The sequence below is a fragment of the Heptranchias perlo genome, chromosome 44, assembly GCF_035084215.1.
Source record: "Heptranchias perlo isolate sHepPer1 chromosome 44, sHepPer1.hap1, whole genome shotgun sequence".
NCBI classification, from domain to species: Eukaryota; Metazoa; Chordata; class Chondrichthyes; order Hexanchiformes; family Hexanchidae; genus Heptranchias; species Heptranchias perlo.
The window spans coordinates 4,589,764-4,609,343 of record NC_090368.1 but is presented as its reverse complement, the minus strand read 5'-3'; the positions used below and the strand labels follow the sequence as shown (position 1 = coordinate 4,609,343).

At 49.5% G+C, this 19,580-nt stretch overlaps 1 protein-coding gene across 3 annotated transcripts in view; it reads left to right on the top strand.

Moving 5' to 3' along the window:
* The window catches only part of LOC137306640 (transcription factor 12-like), a 100,233-nt gene that overhangs the window by 39,643 nt on the left and 41,010 nt on the right, over positions 1–19,580 (top strand). For all 3 annotated transcript variants that reach the window (XM_067975971.1, XM_067975970.1, XM_067975972.1), the window contains exons 2-5: positions 7,502–7,604; positions 10,399–10,538; positions 11,842–11,971; positions 12,086–12,150. In XM_067975971.1, the coding sequence (XP_067832072.1) occupies positions 7,502–7,604; positions 10,399–10,538; positions 11,842–11,971; positions 12,086–12,150 (438 nt within the window). The remainder of the gene's footprint in view (positions 1–7,501; positions 7,605–10,398; positions 10,539–11,841; positions 11,972–12,085; positions 12,151–19,580) is intronic.

Genomic DNA, 19,580 nt, shown 5'->3' with positions numbered 1-19,580 from the left:
TCCCTCTGACATTCCATGGGCTAATTTTTATTAGCTCCATATGGATCTGTTAAAGGAGCTGAAACCACATCAGAAGCTGGAAGTGCCTTTGATCTGTGGTTCCTGACAGCAGTGTAGCCGTGCTGGGGGAGTTCCTTTTATTGCACTGCAGCCAAACGCATTTTTATTTTTAAGGAGCAGGGAGACAGACTCGCTGAAGTCTGGAAGAGAATTTAAATGGTACAAACGTTCAGTTTTTTTTATCTCCTACCCCTGGCGTTGGGGCTAAGCCGTACGGACCAGGAATGTCCCAGGTTCGATCCACCCGGGCGAGGGGCTGAGTTGGCCGATCACAAATAGGGGCGCTACAATTGGGCTAGGGAAGTGGGGTGGGTGGGGAAAATCAGAGAGAGTTCCTGCTTTTGATTCGTCATCCAGTGACTCCTGCTGGACATTAGGTGGATATCAGGCGAAGACGGGATTTCTTTTTGGTGTGGCTGCGATGCCCACCATGGTGGAATAGCCGCCCGTCCAGGCTGGGACCTGAAGGATGGGGAGGTGGGCCAGGGTACTGGAGGGTGGCCGCCACACGTGAAATCCGTGCCCCAGCAAGAGTCAGCGCCCTCGGGGAGAGGAGGAGACGGCATTGGAAAGGGTGGTGGGTGCAGGCGGTGGGGGGGTGGAAATTATTTTTTAAAAAGATGTTGCACGGCTCGAGCAGAAGCATGTGTTCCAAGCCTGCCCTCGGTATCTCCAAATCCACTTCTAATAGTCACTGTGGTTTCTGAGGGTTTAATTTTGTCCGACAGGCCTGTTATATCGAACGTTGCTGTGAAGTGGTTTCAGTTTAGCAGCTGCAATGCGGTCTGTCTCTACGCACCCGTCTTGAGTGGGTTATTCGTTGCCTCAGATCTCATTATTTCCTACATGTATCATTACGAATACAGCCTAGGTCTCCGCTGTAGAACTTGTTCAAACTGGTTTGTAATTACTGTAAGTGGATAACCTATTTTGTTACTACTTGGCATGTAATGCTCCCAAGCCATATGAGTGTCCAGTACACATTATATGGTGTAGTTACAGCAATGACATGTAGTATATCTAACCTCAAAATGAGTTTAGTCTGGATGTGAGGCACTGTTGTATCAGCCATGGCTCAGTGGGTAGCACTCTTACCTGTAAGTCAGAAGGTTGTACGTTCAAGCCCCCCTCCACAGATTTGAGTACAAAATCCAGGCTGACACTCCCAGTGCAGCACTGAGGGAGTGCTGCATTGTCTGGAGGGTCGTGCCGTCTTTCAGATGAGATGTTCGCCGGCAAAAAGATCCTGCGGCACTATTTCAAAGAATAGTAGGGGAGTTTTCCCTGGCCAATAGTTATCCCTCAACCAACATCAATAAAAATACAGATAATCTGCTCATTTATCACATTGCTGTTTGTGGGAGCTTGCTGTGCGCAAATTGGTTGCCGCGTTTCCTACATTATAACAGTGACTACACTACACTTCAAAAGTACTTAGTTGTAAAGTGCTTTGCGACATCCTGAGATCGTAAAAGGTCCTATTTAAATGCAGGTTCTTTCTTATTATGCAATGCAGTACAATTTTTAGCTGAGTTTCTGCTGCACTGGACTGTTGTTATATTCTTAATGTTGGTAAACAAACCACAGGGCAGTTGCTATCAATTTTGCGAAACCGTTGCCCAGTAATCGGATGTCGGTTAGTACGGCACTACAGCTCTACAGCTGCAATTAAGTAGTCTGGTGCAATATCCTGCCTTTGCTCCTCTATGACAATAACGTGCAGTGGGCAGTATAACTTGCTGCCACTGGTTTGCACGCCTCTGACCCATTTACAGATGTCAAACCATTGCCTGTCGCTTAAAGGCTCAGCTGTGAAGTAACGGGCAGAGAGGAGGAGGGGGTCAAGACTTGAGAATGGGCCGTCAGGAATTGCAGGGGCAATTATGCCTGTTCAGGAGGGAATACTTCTCCCCATCCCCACTCATTTCTCCCCTACTTTTCTGAAGTGGAGATGCCGGTGATGGACTGGGGTGGACAAATGTAATAAAACTAAATGTAATAAAACTAAATAAAACTGTTGGACTATAACCTGGTGTTGTAAGATTCCTTACTTTTCTGAAGGTGCTGCCTCGTGGTGGGGTGCAGCTGTAGAGATGTTGCCAGCCTCTGCTACCGTGTCCAAGTGTCCATTCCTCATGTGTGAGACTGGGTAGGGAGAAAAATATGGGAGGAGGGGGCGCATCACAACTAAACCTGATCCCCTTATCACCTGAGGTACGCACTCGCTCATGCCCACCTCTCTCTCACTTTCCCCCTCCTCCACGACCCTTGGCTGAGGCCAATTGTGCCTCCCACCATTAACCCAGCACAGACCAGGGGATCAAACACGGGGCCTCATCTGCTCCATAGGGGCTCACTGACTCACTGAATGCTGCAGTTGCCCACTGATCTACATGGAATGGATTTGTTAAAAGGCCCCATTATTTCCAGTGGCAGCTCCTCTGTGCAGAGTGGGAGGAAGTGTCGGGCTGAGCTTCTGCCAGGAATTAAGGCATCTTGTGATGAAATGGCTGACAGCTCTGGAGTCAGAGAGACTGCCGGCAATGCATGCCTGGCTCTGTGCATACAGCACAAACCACTGAATCCAAGTTAAAGCAGCGCCTTTTATTTCCCATCCAGCTCTAACTTGTGTTGTGTCAAACTCTTCCCTGTCCTATCAGTCATAACTTTTTCCTTTGTTATTGGCCAATTCTTTGCTGCTTCTGTCCTGAAGGCGCGAACTCCTGCTGGGGCCCATGGAACCTTGCCCAAGTAGCCATTCTTCGTGTCTGAGCCTAAACAATGAGACTTGACAAAGGCTATTCGCCTGCAAGGGGCATCGCAACTGAGCTGAATCCTGCCTTCAAACGTCCGTACACACGTGTAATTTCCAGCAGGGGTCCCTGGAGAGCAGTCAGGGGCAGGAACCCTGAGTGATCATTTTGTTTTATTCCCCCTCTCCGCTCTCTAACCCAAGGATACTGGGAGGTTCTAGTTCGAAACATCAGCCCCCTTTGCTGAAATCAGCTAATTCGGAATAGAGCAGGAATTGAACTGGACCAATCCTGGTGTAATGATCCTGAGGAAACTCCGTAAACTTCAGCTCATGCAAAACTCGGCTCCCTGTATCCTAACTCACACCCAGTCCCGTTCACGTATGCTTGCTGAACTACATTGGCTCCAGTCCGGCAACGCCTCAAGTTCAAAATTCTCATCCTCGTGTTCAAATCCCTCCGAGGCCTCACCCCCTCCCTATCTCTGTAACCTCCTCCAGCCCTACCACCCTCCGAGATCTCTGCCCTCCTCCAATTCTGGCCTCTTGTGCATCCCCGATTTCCTTCGCCCCACCATTGGCGGCCGTGCCTTCAGCAGGCCCTAAGCGCTGGAATTCCCTCCCTAAACCTCTCTGCCTCTACCACTCTCTCCTCCTTTAAGACGCTCCTTAAAACCTACCTCACCTATCCTAATACCTCCTCATGTGGCTCGGTGTCAAATTTTGCCTGACGATGCTCCTGTGAAGCGCCTTGGGACGTTTCACTATGTTAAAGGCACTATATAAATGCAAGTTGTTGAACTGGGCTGTGGGAAGGTAGAGGGGTTGTGACTCCTCCCACTCCTTAGGAAGGGGAGAGGGAAGTTGGATAGAAAAGGCAAAATAGGTTTTGTGGAGAGAGAGGAGGTGGAGGAGCGTTGCAGTTTCTGCCGTATCCTTGCTACTGGTTATTGTTCTATATAATATAACTGTTTGGAAGAAGCTGAACCCTGGTTGGTGCTTATCCAGGGCTTCGCACTGGTCTAGAAATCTCAGTGCCACATTGGGCAGATTTATCGGGGGAATATTACGATTTCTCTTTATAGTATAAAGCTATTTTATTGATGGTTTATTTTCCATGAACTGTTGAATTGCAAAGTAATCACAGTGCTGGCGGTAGCCCCTCAATAAATCAGCGTTGTAACTGGGCTTATTTAATCTGTTGGTACCAATATGCCACAGGAAAAACTTACGCTATCACACTTTAATGTTGGATGATAATCTTAGGGTGCTTTTATGGTTATCAGCTATGGCTCGGTTGGGAGCACACTCACCTCTGCGTCAGAAGTTTATGGGTTCAAGCCCCACTTCAGTAGACGTGAACACAAAATCTAGGCTGACACGCCAGTGCAGTACTGAAGAAGTCCTGCACTGTTGGAGGTGCTGTCTTTCGGATATGATGTTAAACTGAGGCCACGTCTGCCCTCTCAGGTGGACTTGAAAGATCCCATGGCACTATTTTGAGGAAGAGCAGGGGAGTTCTCCCCGGTGTCCTAACCAATATTTAATCTCTCAACGAATATCACTTTTAAAAAAAACAGATGATCTGGTCATTCATCTCATTGCTGTTTGTGAGATTTTGCTGTGCGCAATTGGCTGCCACGTTTCCTATATTACAACAGTGATTATGCTTCAAAAGTACTTCATTGGCTGTAAATATCTTTGGGATGTCTTGAAGTTGTGAAAGGCGCTGTATAAATGGAAGTCTTTATTTTTTCTTTTACGTTATAGTATGTCTGCAATCTCACTTAATCAGTGACACTGCTAAGGTTAAACGTTCCTGTGTTTGTAAAGCTAGATTTTGCTGCGTCTCCCAATCTGCTCTTGTTCCCAGCACACTTGAGACTGCCCAGTAAGTGTACGATGCCGGATTAGTGCATTGGAATGATGAAGTGAACTACTGTCGTGATATTAGTACACAGACGTGTGGGACAATGCTCAATCTCAGCTGATACTTAAATGCAGTAGTGAAAGAGTGCTGCATTGTTGGAGGCGCAACCTTTCAGAGGCGATGTTAACTGCCTTATTCCACGGAACATTTTGGACAAGAGTAAGAAGTTCTCCCAATGTCCTGGCCAATATTCATCCCTCAATGTTTGGAGATGAGTAGGGAGTTCTCCCGATATCCTGGCCAATATTCATCCCTCAATGTTTGGAGATGAGTAGGGAGTTCTCCCGATATCCTGGCCAATATTCATCCCGCAATGTTTGGAGATGAGTAGGGAGTTCTCCGGGTATCCTGGCCAATATTCATCCCTCAATGTTTGGAGATGAGTAGGGAGTTCTCCCGATATCCTGGCCAATATTCATCCCGCAATGTTTGGAGATGAGTAGGGAGTTCTCCGGGTATCCTGGCCAATATTCATCCCGCAATGTTTGGAGATGAGTAGGGAGTTCTCCGGGTATCCTGGCCAATATTCATCCCTCAATGTTTGGAGATGAGTAGGGAGTTCTCCGGGTATCCTGGCCAATATTCATCCCTCAATGTTTGGAGATGAGTAGGGAGTTCTCCGGGTATCCTGGCCAATATTCATCCCGCAATGTTTGGAGATGAATTGGGAGTTCTCCAGGTATCCTGGCCAATATTCATCCCTCAATGTTTGGAGATGAGTAGGGAGTTCTCCAGGTATCCTGGCCAATATTCATCCCTCAAACAACGCCAGCAGAAGAGCAGATTAATTGATCATTCATCTCATTTCAGTTTCTGGGAATTGTCGATTGGCTCCGCCTGTAGCATGTTAACACCGGAGTGCGGTATCTGTCGGTTGCTATCCCCGCAACCCAGGCTTCACTATTAAAGTGCCTTTAAATCACCTAAAATTGGTCCCATTGCTGCCACCACTAGTGACAGTAACATCGAGTGCTACACAGCTGAAAATGCTCTCTTTGGACCTAACCCAAATTTGGAAGGGCTCGAGCTCTGTTTGTACCACTGGGCTTTTTTCACATTTCAAGTGTAGAAATCTCGTCGGCCCACAATTGGAAATTCTGAATGCCAGAATACATCACATCTGCTGTAATCCTGTAGCCCAAAAGTATACTGGGAACAAAGCACTGACCATCAACTGTAGTAATTACACTCTCCCACACTGTGACTAATAGGTACATTCACCCTCAAATATCTCAGCAATGACAGTGTTGCTGACGATTCGAATTGCTACGAAACCAGACTGTCCAATTCAAAACGTCATCCTGGTTGGTTGAGCCTAGAGCCTGTTTACTGCACTTAATACGAACAGACAATTTTTTTTTAAGTCAATTTAATATAATAAAAACAGTATGTGTGCATGCATTTCCTGTCACATCACACATTTCTGTCACACTTTAACGATAGACAAATTTATTCGAGGTAAACTTCTTGCAACTTGATCAGCTCATATACAATTTACTACCAACAATGTTTATTTTTTTTTAAAGTGTGTACAAAGAGAAAGAGAGTCAATCATTTCGCACTGATTACGGGTTATTTGCTGTTGCTGGGGAAGTTTGCAAATTGCCCTGGAACCTGACATTTATAAGTGTTTGGCGATCTGCAGCAATTCAACTCTAACTGACCATCGGCTTCAGCTTATTTACAGCAGATCGTCTGCCATGGCCCTGTGGGCAGCACTCTTACCTCTAACCTCTAAGAAGGTTGTGGGTTCAAGCCCCAATCCAGAGACTTGAACATATAATCCAGGCTGACACTCCAGTGCAGTACCGAGGGAGTACCGCACTGTCGGAGGTGCTGTCTTTCGGATGAGACGTTAATCCACATCTGTCCCCTCAGGTGGACGCAAAAGATCCCTTATTACTATTTGAAGAAGAGCAGGGGAGTTTTACCCGGTGTCCTGGCAAATATTTATTCCTCAACAAACATTACTAAAACAGATTATCTACTCATTGCTGTTTGTGGGATCTTGCTGTGCGCAAATTGGCCGCCACGTTTCCTACATTACAACAGTGACTGCACTTCAAAGGTACTTCATTAGCTGTAAAGGTTAAGCTGATAGGGTTTGATGAAGAGGGGTGCGAGGAGGATCGTGTGGAGCATAAACACCGGCAATTAGGGATGGGCAATAAATGCCGGCCTTGCCAGCGACGCCCACATCCCGTGAACGAATAAAAAAAAATTTTTAAAAATAGACCAGTTGGGCTGAGTGGCCTGTTTCTGAGCTGCACATTCTATGTAATTCTATGTAAAGCGCTTTGGGATGTCCTGAGGTCGTAAAAGGTGCTATAGAAATGCAAGTCCTTTTTTATATAGTGTAACGCCTCTGTTGTTACGAAACAGCATTAATGTGAGCAACATCACAAGGAAACTGCTGGTGTCTCTCTATATGCAGTCTTACACCTAGCACGTGTCTGCTGCACACCTGTATTGCACACATCAAAGTGTCTTCCTTTGTTACAGATGCAAAGCAGTCTTTTTTAAAAAAAAAACGAAAGCTAATCATTGAGCTGCAGCCTGAAATTTACAGTTAGAATTGCCGTCTGGCTGACCTCGGCAGTTAACGGGACGAGCCAGGTTAATGGGCAAACATCACAAGCCTGATCCAGGTCCCAGACTACCAATCAGCCACACTATGCGCGATCCGCCAGCCATTTTTGAAAATTCCAATGTATTCAATGTAATAATTCCTTTTTTTTTTCCCTCTTGCTGTTCTGCAGGTCTATGCCCAGTCACAGAATTCCGATGAGTTTAGAGAGTCTTCCAGTTATCCGTCTCCCAAAGCTCCCAGCAGTATGTTTTCCAGCTCTTTCCTTTTGCCAGGTGAGGCGACTGATTTAGCAGTTATGATGATCACTGTAGGGGGTTGTGCCCCCCATATGCTGCCCTTTGGTCCCAACTTTCCGTGTTGCCATTACATTGAACCGGGAATCAAGCTGTGCCTCATTTAATTACTCTGTTTCTTCCCAGCAACCCAGTTTTCTTCCTTCCTCTCCTGACTAGTCTTGGGGTACCGTTCTGTGGTGATTATTTCTGGGGTACGGTTCTGGGGGTGACTGTTCCTGGTGTACCGTTCTGTGGGTGACTGTTCCTGGGGTACGGTTCTGTGGGTGACTGTTCCTGGGGTACGGTTCTGTGGGTGACTGTTCCTGGGGTACGGTTCTGTGGGCGACTGTTCCTGGGGTACGGTTCTGTGGGCGACTGTTCCTGGGGTACGGTTCTGGGGGCGACTGTTCCTGGGGTACGGTTCTGTGGGTGACTGTTCCTGGTGTACCGTTCTGTGGGTGACTGTTCCTGGGGTACGGTTCTGTGGGTGACTGTTCCTGGGGTACGGTTCTGTGGGCGACTGTTCCTGGGGTACGGTTCTGTGGGCGACTGTTCCTGGGGTACGGTTCTGGGGGCGACTGTTCCTGGGGTACGGTTCTGTGGGTGACTGTTCCTGGGGTACGGTTCTGTGGGTGACTGTTCCTGGGGTACGGTTCTGGGGGCGACTGTTCCTGGGGTACGGTTCTGTGGGCGACTGTTCCTGGGGTACCGTTCTGTGGGCGACTGTTCCTGGGGTACCGTTCTGTGGGCGACTGTTCCTGGGGTACGGTTCTGGGGGCGACTGTTCCTGGGGTACGGTTCTGTGGGGACTGTTCCTGGGGTACGGTTCTGGGGGCGACTGTTCCTGGGGTACGGTTCTGTGGGTGACTGTTCCTGGGATACGGTTCTGGGGGCGACTGTTCCTGGGGTACGGTTCTGGGGGCGACTGTTCCTGGGGTACGGTTCTGGGGGCGACTGTTCCTGGGGTACCGTTCTGGGGGCGACTGTTCCTGGGGTACGGTTCTGGGGCGACTGTTCCTGGGGTACGGTTCTGTGGGCGACTGTTCCTGGGGTACCGTTCTGTGGCGATTATTCCTGGGGTACGGTTCTGGGGGCGACTGTTCCTGGGGTACGGTTCTGGGGGCGACTGTTCCTGGGGTACCGTTCTGTGGCGATTATTCCTGGGGTACGGTTCTGGGGGCGACTGTTCCTGGGGTACGGTTCTGGGGGCGACTGTTCCTGGGGTACGGTTCTGGGGCCGACTGTTCCTGGGGTACGGTTCTGGGGGCGACTGTTCCTGGGGTACGGTTCTGGGGGCGACTGTTCCTGGGGTACGGTTCTGGGGGCGACTGTTCCTGGGGTACGGTTCTGTGGGCGACTGTTCCTGGGGTACGGTTCTGTGGGCGACTGTTCCTGGGGTACGGTTCTGTGGGCGACTGTTCCTGGGGTACGGTTCTGTGGGCGACTGTTCCTGGGGTACGGTTCTGGGGGCGACTGTTCCTGGGGTACGGTTCTGTGGGCGACTGTTCCTGGGGTACGGTTCTGTGGGCGACTGTTCCTGGGGTACGGTTCTGGGGGCGACTGTTCCTGGGGTACGGTTCTGGGGGCGACTGTTCCTGGGGTACGGTTCTGTGGGCGACTGTTCCTGGGGTACGGTTCTGGGGCCGACTGTTCCTGGGGTACGGTTCTGGGGCCGACTGTTCCTGGGGTACAGTTCTGGGGCCGACTGTTCCTGGGGTACGGTTCTGGGGGCGACTGTTCCTGGGGTACGGTTCTGGGGGCACTGGAAGCCAAACGGTACCTCACCCAGATGCCCACTATTCATTGGCGAGCACAGATCAGTGGCAGGCTATTTGGCCATGAGGCGCGTCACAGTGCAGCCCAAATGTACCCTTACTCAACATCTGCATAAACTTGCAGGAGGGGGTCACTGTGTTGTGGTCAGGAGTGAGAACCCTGGCTGATTTAAACCCCCACCTCCCCCCTCCCATTCTGTAACACAACAGCCCCTTGCTGCGCTCAACTAGCTCAACATTGACTGACTGACGGCCGAACCTGGGCCCCTGCTGGTCTGTATGTCTCAGCTACTCACTTAATGCACTGGGCTGTTAAGCGAGCCCCAGTGCAACATTTTCTATAGAGAACAGTTCAAGCAGGGACACAACTGAATCAGTCTAGGGTGCAGGAACAAATAGGCATCGGCTGGAGTATTGTGTCCATTTCTGGGCACCACGCTTTAGGAAGGATGTCAAGGCATTGGAGAGGGTGCAGAGGAAATTTACCAGAATAGTACCAGGGATGAGGGACTTCAGTTATGTGGAGAGACTGGAGAAGCTGGGATTGTTCTCCTTAGAGCAGAGAAGGTTAACGGGAAGATTTAATAGAGGTGTTCAAAATTATGAAGGGTTTTGATAGAGTAAATAAGGAGAAACTGTTTCCACTGGCAGGAGGGTCGGTAACCAGAGGACACAGATTTAAGATAATTGATGGAGAATTTTTTTTTAACGCAGCGAGTTGTTCTGATCTGGAACGCACTGCCTGAAAGGGTGTTGGGAGCAGGTTCAATAGTAACTTTCAAAAGGGAATTGGATAAATACTTGAAAAGGAAAAATTTACAGGGCTGTGGGGAAAGAGCAGGGGAGTGGAACTAATTAGATAGCTCTTTCAAAGAGCCGGTACAGGCACGATGGGCTGAATGGCCTCCTTCTGTGCGATACAATACTATGATTCCAGTCTATGATGATGAGGGACTAATCCTGGAAAATTGGGAATGCCTGGAATTTCACTTCTTTTTCTTTCCCATTTTTTTCAGATGGACATCACAATTCCTCGGAACTGTGGGGTCCGTCCGGTGGGATCAGTCAAGCCAACTATGGGGGAGTTCCAGGTGGGCCCTCTTCACACATGAGTCAGGCAAACAGCTACAGCAACCTCCACCCTCACGAGCGCCTGGTGAGTTCCATTTTGAGGTTTATTTGTTCCGATTCGTTGCAGGGGTAACGTTTGTGCCCTTCCCCTTGGACTCTCTTTTTTTTTTCCCACACCTCCCCCCGGTCTCGGTACCAACCGCTGCAGAGAGGGCGGTGGGCGAGCAGCTCCCGGCCCACCGTCCCGTGTGTTCTCTCAACCTAAACCCCTGGGAGGTTCCCTGCCATCCGGTGGGGAATTTCCTGGCCTCCGCTTGGTGTCTGCTCGAGATCAGGAGCTCGAGGTGCTGGAGATCTCAAGGAGGATGCCGTCCACTCCCTGACCCAAGCCGAGATAGTGAGTCTCAGTAGACTATTTGGCTATGGAAGGCATTGCAGCCGAGCCAATCCTGTCCTCTCCTGACATCCGCACGTGCGCAGTCCACGAAATGTCACTGGATAAACATTGGAAGCAGGAATCCTGGCTGATTCTACCCCAGGGGGGCTGAGTCTAATTGTAGGACCTTTCAACAACACCCTGGCTGAGATAAGCTAATCCCTGCACCCCCCACAACTTTCGGGAATCGAATCTGGGACACTCGTGGCCTGTGTGGCTTCAGCATAATAGCGCATCTGTCAACTAAGTCGGTGTGGGATCTAATTTAGAGCGTCGGCCGTGGCTCGGAGTCCGCATTCTCGCCTCCGAGTCAGTCGTGGGTTCGAGTCCCACTCCAGAGACTTGAAGCGCAAAATCCAGGCCGACGCCCCCAGTGCCAGTACCGAGGGAGTGCTGCACTGTCTGAGGTGCCGTCTTTCGGATGAGACGTTAAACCAAAGCTCCGTCTCGGATGGACGTAAAAGATCCCAAGGCACTATTTCGAAGAGCGGTGGAGTTCTCCTCGGTGTCCTGGGCCAATATTTATCACTAAGAATGGATTATCTGGTCAATAAGCGCTGTTTGTGGGATCTTGCTGTGTTCAAATTGGCTGCTGCGTTTCCTACATTACAACAGTGACTACACTTCAAAAAGTACTTCATTGGCTGTAAAGCGCTTTGGGACGTCCTGGCTCCTTAAAACCTACCTCTTTGGCCAAGCTTTTGGTCGCCTGCCCTAATATCTCCTTATTTGGCTCGGTGTTAAATTTTGTTTGATAATCGCTCCTGAGAAGCGCCTCGGGATGTTTTACTACATTAAAGGTGCCGTATAAATGCAAGTTGTTGTTTTGAAAGATGCTATATTTATTATAAATATGAATGCAAGTCTTTTTTTCTCTCTTAACTAACTAACCGAAGCAGAACAGTCACTCTCCGAATGCTGTTTAATCTGCTCCTGCTCTCCTTTGTTTCAGCCCTACTCACCATCAGATGTAAACGCTACTCTCCCTCCCGTGGCCAGTTTCCACCGTAGCAGCAGCAGTTCGACGCCGTTTGTCACGTCCTCGCACACACCGCCCCTAAACACTTCGGAAAGTCTGATGGGTATGTCTTAAGCCATTCAAATCCAAGGGAGAGGGACTTGCTGTTTCCGATCAGATCCCTGACTTGCCCCCTTATTGAGTGAACACGTGTCTTTGTTTCTTTTTTTTGATGCAGGGAGTAGAGGTACCACAGCTGGAAGCTCACAGACGGGAGACGCTCTGGGCAAGGCCTTGGCCTCGGTAAGTGATGCTGCTTCTGCACGTTTCTCAACCCGGCTCGGTGCAAACGCACCTGTGACGATCGCGAACCAGGGTCAGTGGAAAAACCACACTGCCCTCACGCTGCCTGTCGCTATCTTTAAAGTAGAGGGGAACTTTGGGCTTGCAAGCCATAAATCACTGCTGACACGGATCTTTCTCCCCTTTGAGAACTGAACTTTTACCAAAGTGAAAGAATGGTGACCGGTAGGGACCAGCGTTTGGGTTAATTGAACTGTGTCGGTGTGCCTCCTGTGCCTGTATGCGTGCGTGTGTGTGTGTGTGTGTGTGTGTGTGTGTGTCTGTCTGTCTGTCTCTTCCCCTTTCCTATAACGGATTTTCCAAAACTAAAGCTTGATAAAACCCTGCAGCGGGGAAGAGCCTCCCAGCCCACCAGGGACCGTGGAATTCGAATCACTGTTGATAAATTGAAACTCTGCTTGAAATAAACTTGCAAACTCTGTATTGTAAACAAGGATCTGAGGTAATGCCAATCCAGGATCAGGTCGGTACGATACTGTCCTGGACTCTCACGTTAATTGTGGGTCCACGCGATTTATATCAATTAGCGTTAATTGTATTCAGGTGGTGCATATCAATTAGGAACTCTCTTCTATCCATATAAGAGAGCTTATCTAGGGTGTGGGATGTATAATGTAGAGAATAAAGGCTTGGAAGCAACTGAAGACCAGCATCTAGTATTCTATCCTTCACCACCTGGCTATTTGGAACATCTCACACTGTGGGGGTAATTTTACCCTAACCCTACCCTGGGGAGGGAATCCCTGTTGGGATTGGATTGACCGCCTGTTTCACACCTCACACTTTGAAAGTAAGATCGAGCGGCCGATCCAATCCCACTGGGCGAGTTAGGTTAAACTCACCCTCTGAGTATCGTAAATAAGGATGTGTGGTAGTGCCAGTCTCAGGTGAGGCCTGTACGATGGAACAGTTTATCAGTAGATTGATTGCATGTGTTTCAATGGCCCATCGTACAGTCCACGTTTAAGTGATGTTCTTTCTGTCGTTTTGTTTTAATTGCGACAAAGCGAATGGCCCATCGTACAGGACAAGCTTTGGGTTATAAAAGCCCGTAGATTGTAGGAGGACGGGCAAACTGAGGGAGTGGAGCAGCTCCATGGTTTTGTGGCCCTGGGAAAGAATGAGTTCTAGCAGGAGACGTTGCGATGATTCTTGGGTTCAGTGCGGGGAGGGGCAGGAGGAGCGTGTAGGATTGAAGTTGAATGCTTGGTCATGTCGATCATTTAGTAAACAGTGGGGGAGAAATTTTCTCTGTGCACTAGAGATGGAGAAATCAAAAACCCTCCTTTAAGCATGATTTTGGTACACCGTGGACGCAGAGGACATTTCTCTTGCCCCATTGTGATTCTTCCTGTTCATCGCAGTTACAGACTCGATTTGCACATAAACACCCGTACGGGCAGATGCGCCCAGTCACTCGCAGATCTGGCCAGAACCAGGTGAGGGGTTCAGTGAACCCGCAGACTCCAGCGGTGGATTTTATTCTCTCTGGGTTTCCAGTTTCCCCCACCTCCCGAAGACGCTGAGGCTCAGGACCCCAGCGACTTGCTACCCTCCAATCTGGCGCCCCATGCATGAGGCTGGATATTTACAGCAGGCCGGCTATTTGGCAGTAGAGGGCATCACAAGCTGATCCTGATCCTCTCCTCACCCTACACGCATGTGGACACATATACGCACCATACACGCACTCTCGCACGCGTACTCTGGCACACAACTCACACGTATATATGCATATATACTTACACACACACACATTGGCTAATTATGTTTTCTCCTACTCAACCCAAGGTTACAGAGGACAATTATGTTATGGCAGCCCCTCCCATTGCCACGCAGGCCGAGCTCATCTAACTCTTCACCGTGCCCCCCCATTCCCATTTGATCATTTGATCTCTGTCTCCCTTTGATTGCAGGGCTCTGGGATGAATCAGAGAGATGATGGCTGATATAAAGCAACCCCAGAGCAGGTGGCTCTGTGTTTAATGAGGTTTTGTTGCAGATACAAAGCAACACTCTGTTATCTGATGCCACTTTATGTTTTCTGCATCTCCAAAGATGTTTCATCTGATTCTGTGGGCTGTAAATCTCACAGAAGGAAAGGCTGGATTTTATTTCCTGGATTAGTCGTCACATTTTCTCTAATAATGCTCGAACTTGTATACTGCATTGGAATAGCGCCTTTAAATGTAGAAAAATGTCCCAGGGCGCTTCACAGAGGCATAAGCAAAAAACAGGTGGCAAGCCAAAGAAGCAGAAGTTAGTAGGGTCAAAGAACTGGCCTTTAAGGCTGGTCTTAAAGGAGGAGAGGGAGGTGGAGGGGCAGAGGGGAAATTCCAGGCAGTGGGGTCTAGGTACAGCAGCTATTGGTGGGACAAAGGGAGCTGGAGATGGACAACGTGCCTCTCAGAGGAATGGAGAATACATTGTAGCTCTGGAGGGAGGGGTGAGGCACATAAGGATTTTAAATTTGAGGCATTGAGGGACCAGGAGCAAACATAGGTCAGCGAGGATAGGGGTAATGGGCAAGTGGGGCTTGGTGGCCAGCAGAGTTTTGGATGAGCTGAAGTCCACAGTGGGTGCAGGATGGGAGGCCAGGAGAGCTCTGAATTAATTGAGTTAGGGGCTGACAAAGGCATGGGTGATAGTTTCAGCAGCAGAGGGGTTGAGTTAGTTTGCAGAGGCAGGCAATGTTACGGAAGTGGAAGTAGGTGGTGGAGAGGGTATGGGTTTGGAAACTCCCATTGCTCCACGCAATCAATTATTTTGAAGAGTAGTCCTGGACGGTGCTGAGCTTTTTGAGTGTTGTTGCAGCTACACCATCCAGGCAAGTCTTTCTATGTTTGACAGATGCTACTATAGTCAGAACTCAACTTTCCTCTCTTATTCCTCCTCACTGTGTCAATGTTTCTCAGGACCTCCCTCAGTCCTCCCTTTCTCCTACAATCTACAGGTCTGTAAAATCTAACCTTGGCGTCACCAAAGCTCTACTTCCTGATTGACCTCATCTTCTATTCTTGGTGTCGTCCTGCACCATGGACCTTGGATCTTTCACCTAGGTCTCTGAATTGAAAAAGAACTCGAGAGTAAGCTGTTGTTTGACTTGAATTGAAGAACCTCAAGACACTAAGCCCAAGTTTTTTAATTGACCTTGTCTCCGCTCCTCAGTCTTTTCCAAACCATTGGCAGTGTGGGCCTCAGGCCTTTATCTAGGGTTCTCGATTTTTGAAAGGATAGATTCTATCGCCAGGCTCTCGGGAGCGATAGGCTGCCAGAGGTCGAAAGGGGGAACAGTACGGGATGGGGAGAGAGGGGATTCCTTTCCACCATATCTCTGCCGGATCCGTCACCTGCGGAGCGTCTCTCCTCGAGTTCCAGAGCGTCACGGGTGAAAGCTCCTGTTTGAAACCCGCGTCGGCTGCAGTGTGAATATCGCTCCAGTGCAGGTGCCTCTCCCTCTCACCGCGTATCCCTGGGCATTGTTCGACACTTGCCCGTTCCCCGGGTGACGACGTTTTGTTTTGTTTCGTGAAGCTGGATATCGGGCGCCGATTGGCGCAAGTCCACGCTGTTGGGACGCAGGGTGTATATTGGCTGGTGGAGGATAACGTGGAAAGCCGAGGGACTTGGGGGCTGGGTGGGGTGGGGGTGGGGGGTAGGGCGGGACAAGGAACGTGGAGGCTCTTTTGAAGCAAGGGGATCATATTTCAAGGCTGTTCAGCAAAAGAAACATCTGACACTGGCATCAGAGCTCAGGAATTCAGGCCTGCAGGCTGCTCACAAATTAAAGGGACAGTCCCACGCACACTTGTTTTTTTGGCCAATTTCTTGCCCTAAAGATGCTGACTCCTGTCGGGGTACAGTTCCAAGGGCCCCAGTCAACCCCCACCCTCACCACCGCCCCCCCCCGGCACCTCTGATCGTTCTTCATCCGTAAGTCGAGAGATAGTGAGTGTCAGCAGGCCGTTCGACCATGAAAGGCATCCACCTCCCCAGCCCAAACGTGATGAAGCCGATTGTAGGGCCCCGACTGCCTGGTCCGAGGGGAAACTTGATTCTTCTCAGGGCCTTGGTTTTCTGCTTGTGCATGAAAGGTATCAGTGATTGCAAACAGTGTAAATATAGAACTGTGCGTATGGATTACTGCTTTTTCCCCAACCCAACTACTTCAGAAGTTGACGTACCAGAGGCAACTGTTGGGGGAGGGGTGGGGGCTCACTTGTGTTCACAAAGTATCATTTCCCCCTCGCTGCTTTGTATAAACAGGGGTTCACTCGCTTGTACTGATGAACCATTCCATACTGGGGAGGGGGGAATCTTGATCTCGCCTCAGGCTGCCTCTCTTCTTACTCTCCAGTCCTCTACCCTCTTCATCTGAAGAGTGTTGACTCACCGGCCATCGCTCTCTGGAACCTCGCCCGAGAGGCCACTGTTATTCAGGTGTGAGCCTAGTGGTGGCAAACTATCTCATTGTGGAGGACATCAAAGAAAGATCTTGCATTTCCATAGCGCCTATCACGACCTCAGGACGTCCCAAAGCGCTTCACAGCCAATGCAGTACTTTTGAAATGTAGTCACTGTTGTAATGTAGGAAACGCGGCAGCCAATTTGCGCACAGCAAGATCCCACAAATAGCAATGTGATAACGAACAGATAATCTGTTTTTAGTGATGTTGGTTGAGGGATAAATATTGGCCCAGAACACTGGGGAGAACTTCCCCCTGCTCTTCTTTGAAATAGTGGCTTGTGATCTTTTGCGTCCACCTGAGAGGGGTAGTTCCTTGACCCAGGGACGCTGCAGAGAACATGCCCACCACCAACATAACAACTACTTGCATTTATACAGCGCCTTTAATGTAGTAAAATGTCCCAAGGCGCTTCACAGGAGCGTAATCAGAAAAAATTTGACACCGAGCTACGTGAGGCGATATTAGGAGAGGGACCAAAAGCGTGGTCAAAGAGGTAGGTTTTAAGGAGCGTCTTGAAGGAGGAGAGAAAGGTGGAGAGGTTTAGGGAGGGAATTCCAGAGCTTAGAGCCGAGGCAGCTGAAGGCACGGCCGCCAATGTTGGGGCGAAGGGAGTGGGGGATGCGCATCAAGAGGCCAGAGTTGGAGGAGCGCAGAGATCTCGGGGTCGGGGGGGGGGGGTTGTCGGGCTGGAGGAGGTTACAGAGATAGGGAGGGGGGCGAGGGCACCCAAAGCGAGATCAGCGAACTTGGCGCAGACTGTGATCTAACCTGCGACCTTCCCTTGTGTATGGCTCGGCGGCACAGATTTTTATTACTGAACCGTTTGGTCGGGAGTCACCGTTTTTATTAAGGAGCCCGGCCATTGTGCAGGGCACCAGCCGGAGAGGGGAGTAGCGATCAGGTGATGCCAAGCTTGAGGACCAAGGGTGGTGAGTTGCACTGATTCAAACTCCTGGAAAAGAATGAGTTAGAGTAGGAGGTGGTGCGAAGGGTCTGGATTTGAAGGTCGGAGGCGATCATACTGGGTGCTACCCAATAATAAGGCCGTACACACACCTTGTCCAACTGTATCCTCCTGTTGCCAGCGTATATCCTTGGGGTGCGGAAAGTGGGGGAGGAAGGCTGTGACAAGAAGAGAAAACCACCCATCAAAAATACGAGGCGTTCCCCAATGGCTTCATGTGGATGAATGCACTGCCTCTGCGTGATATTGAGCCACATGGACCAGGGAGGCCGATGTTGAACTAGCCGATTTCAGCTGAGGCGATGGTTGAGGGCGTCGCGGTTGGCTTCAGCACCCCTCGATTAGGCAGGGACGAGCAAGCGGACGGGGTTCCCACTCCTGATTGCTATCCAGCCGTACACCCCGGCGGAGTTTGTGTGTGTGTGTGTGTGTGCGTGCGCGCGCGAGGTTAGGATTGAGTTTCGACGCTGATGCCCTACCTAGTCGAACAGCCAACTTGACCCACTCAATGTTAAAGGATTACCTCCGACGTGGGTCGGAAGATCACCGCCCAAGCTCCTGGTGAGGTCGGGGGGGGTGGTTGTGAGGTATTGGAGGGCTGGTGGTGGCTTTGAAATAACAGCCGGCCAAGCTTCAGGGTCTTCGAGAGCAGGGTAGGAAACTGGATTATAAAAAGGGGGAGGTAATTTGCAAAAATCTCTTTGGCATCATTTTTCAAAGGCGATTTTTTTTTTGTATCATTTAATATTAAACCTTTTTCTCCTTCGTTTAAAAAGTATCAGATTTAATTGCGCTCCGTTACAGCTTGAGGGAGAAACGGATTTGAGTGACAGTGGCATCTGTTTAAACAGAATGTTGGGGCTGGACTTTGATGCTGTTTAAATGCAGGCAGCCAGAGGCCTACAAAAGGGGACAGTGTACTGCGAGCCCTCCCAAGTACTTAACAGCCTTTGTAGGTTTTTTTTTTCCCCCCGATAAAATAGGCAAAGTGAAACACTTCTTTTTGTTGTTTGTATTTTAACAGAAAAGTATAGAACTTGCATTTTTATCGAGGCTTTTCATGCCCTCTGGACGTCCCAAAGCACTTCAAAGCCAATGAAGTACTTTTGAAGTGCAGTCACTGTTCTGTAGACAAACGTGACAGTCAGTTGGTGCACAGCAAGGTCCCACAAACAGCAGTTGCGACGGGATGACCAGTTAATCTGTTTACATGCCGTTGGTTGAGGGATAATTTTGGCCAGGGCAACTCCCTTCGTCGGCGAGTATGTTTCCCGCTGTTTGTTGGGGTTTGTGGTCTCATTGCCAGCTAGCGCCAGCGTCAGACCCAGGAGGAGGAGGAGGCGAGATAAAGGAACAAAATAGCACCTTTCAGGACGTCCCAAAGCCCTTTACAGCCAATGAAGTGAAGTGTGGTCACTGTTGTAATGTAGGAAACGTGGCAGCCAATTTGCGCACAGCAAGATCCCACAAACAGCAATGTGATAATGACTAGTCCATCTGTTTCAGTGATGTTGGTTGAGGGATAAATATTGGCCCAGGACACCGGGGAGAACTCCCCCCTGCTCTTCTTCCAATGGTGGCCGTGGGATCTTTTACGTCCACCTGAGAGGCAGATGGGCCCTCAGTTTAATGTCTCATTTGAAAGACGGCACCTCCGACAGTGCGGCACCCCATCAGTGCTGCACTGGGAGCGTCAGCCTAGATTATGTGTTCTCTGGAGTGGCTACTTACTGAGCCACAGCTGACACCACCATAAAAGCAGCTTTGGGTTGAAGCGATTCCTTTTTTTAAAAAAAAATGGTTTCCTCCAAGGTTCTTTGAAATAAAGGAAACAAATGGAAAGGTTGAACTGGGCTCTGGAGCGATGAAGCAGCAGGATTGCTTGTTAATTGTTTTTATGTCAGACATAAGCCAGATCCTTGGGTCTCGTTGCCTGG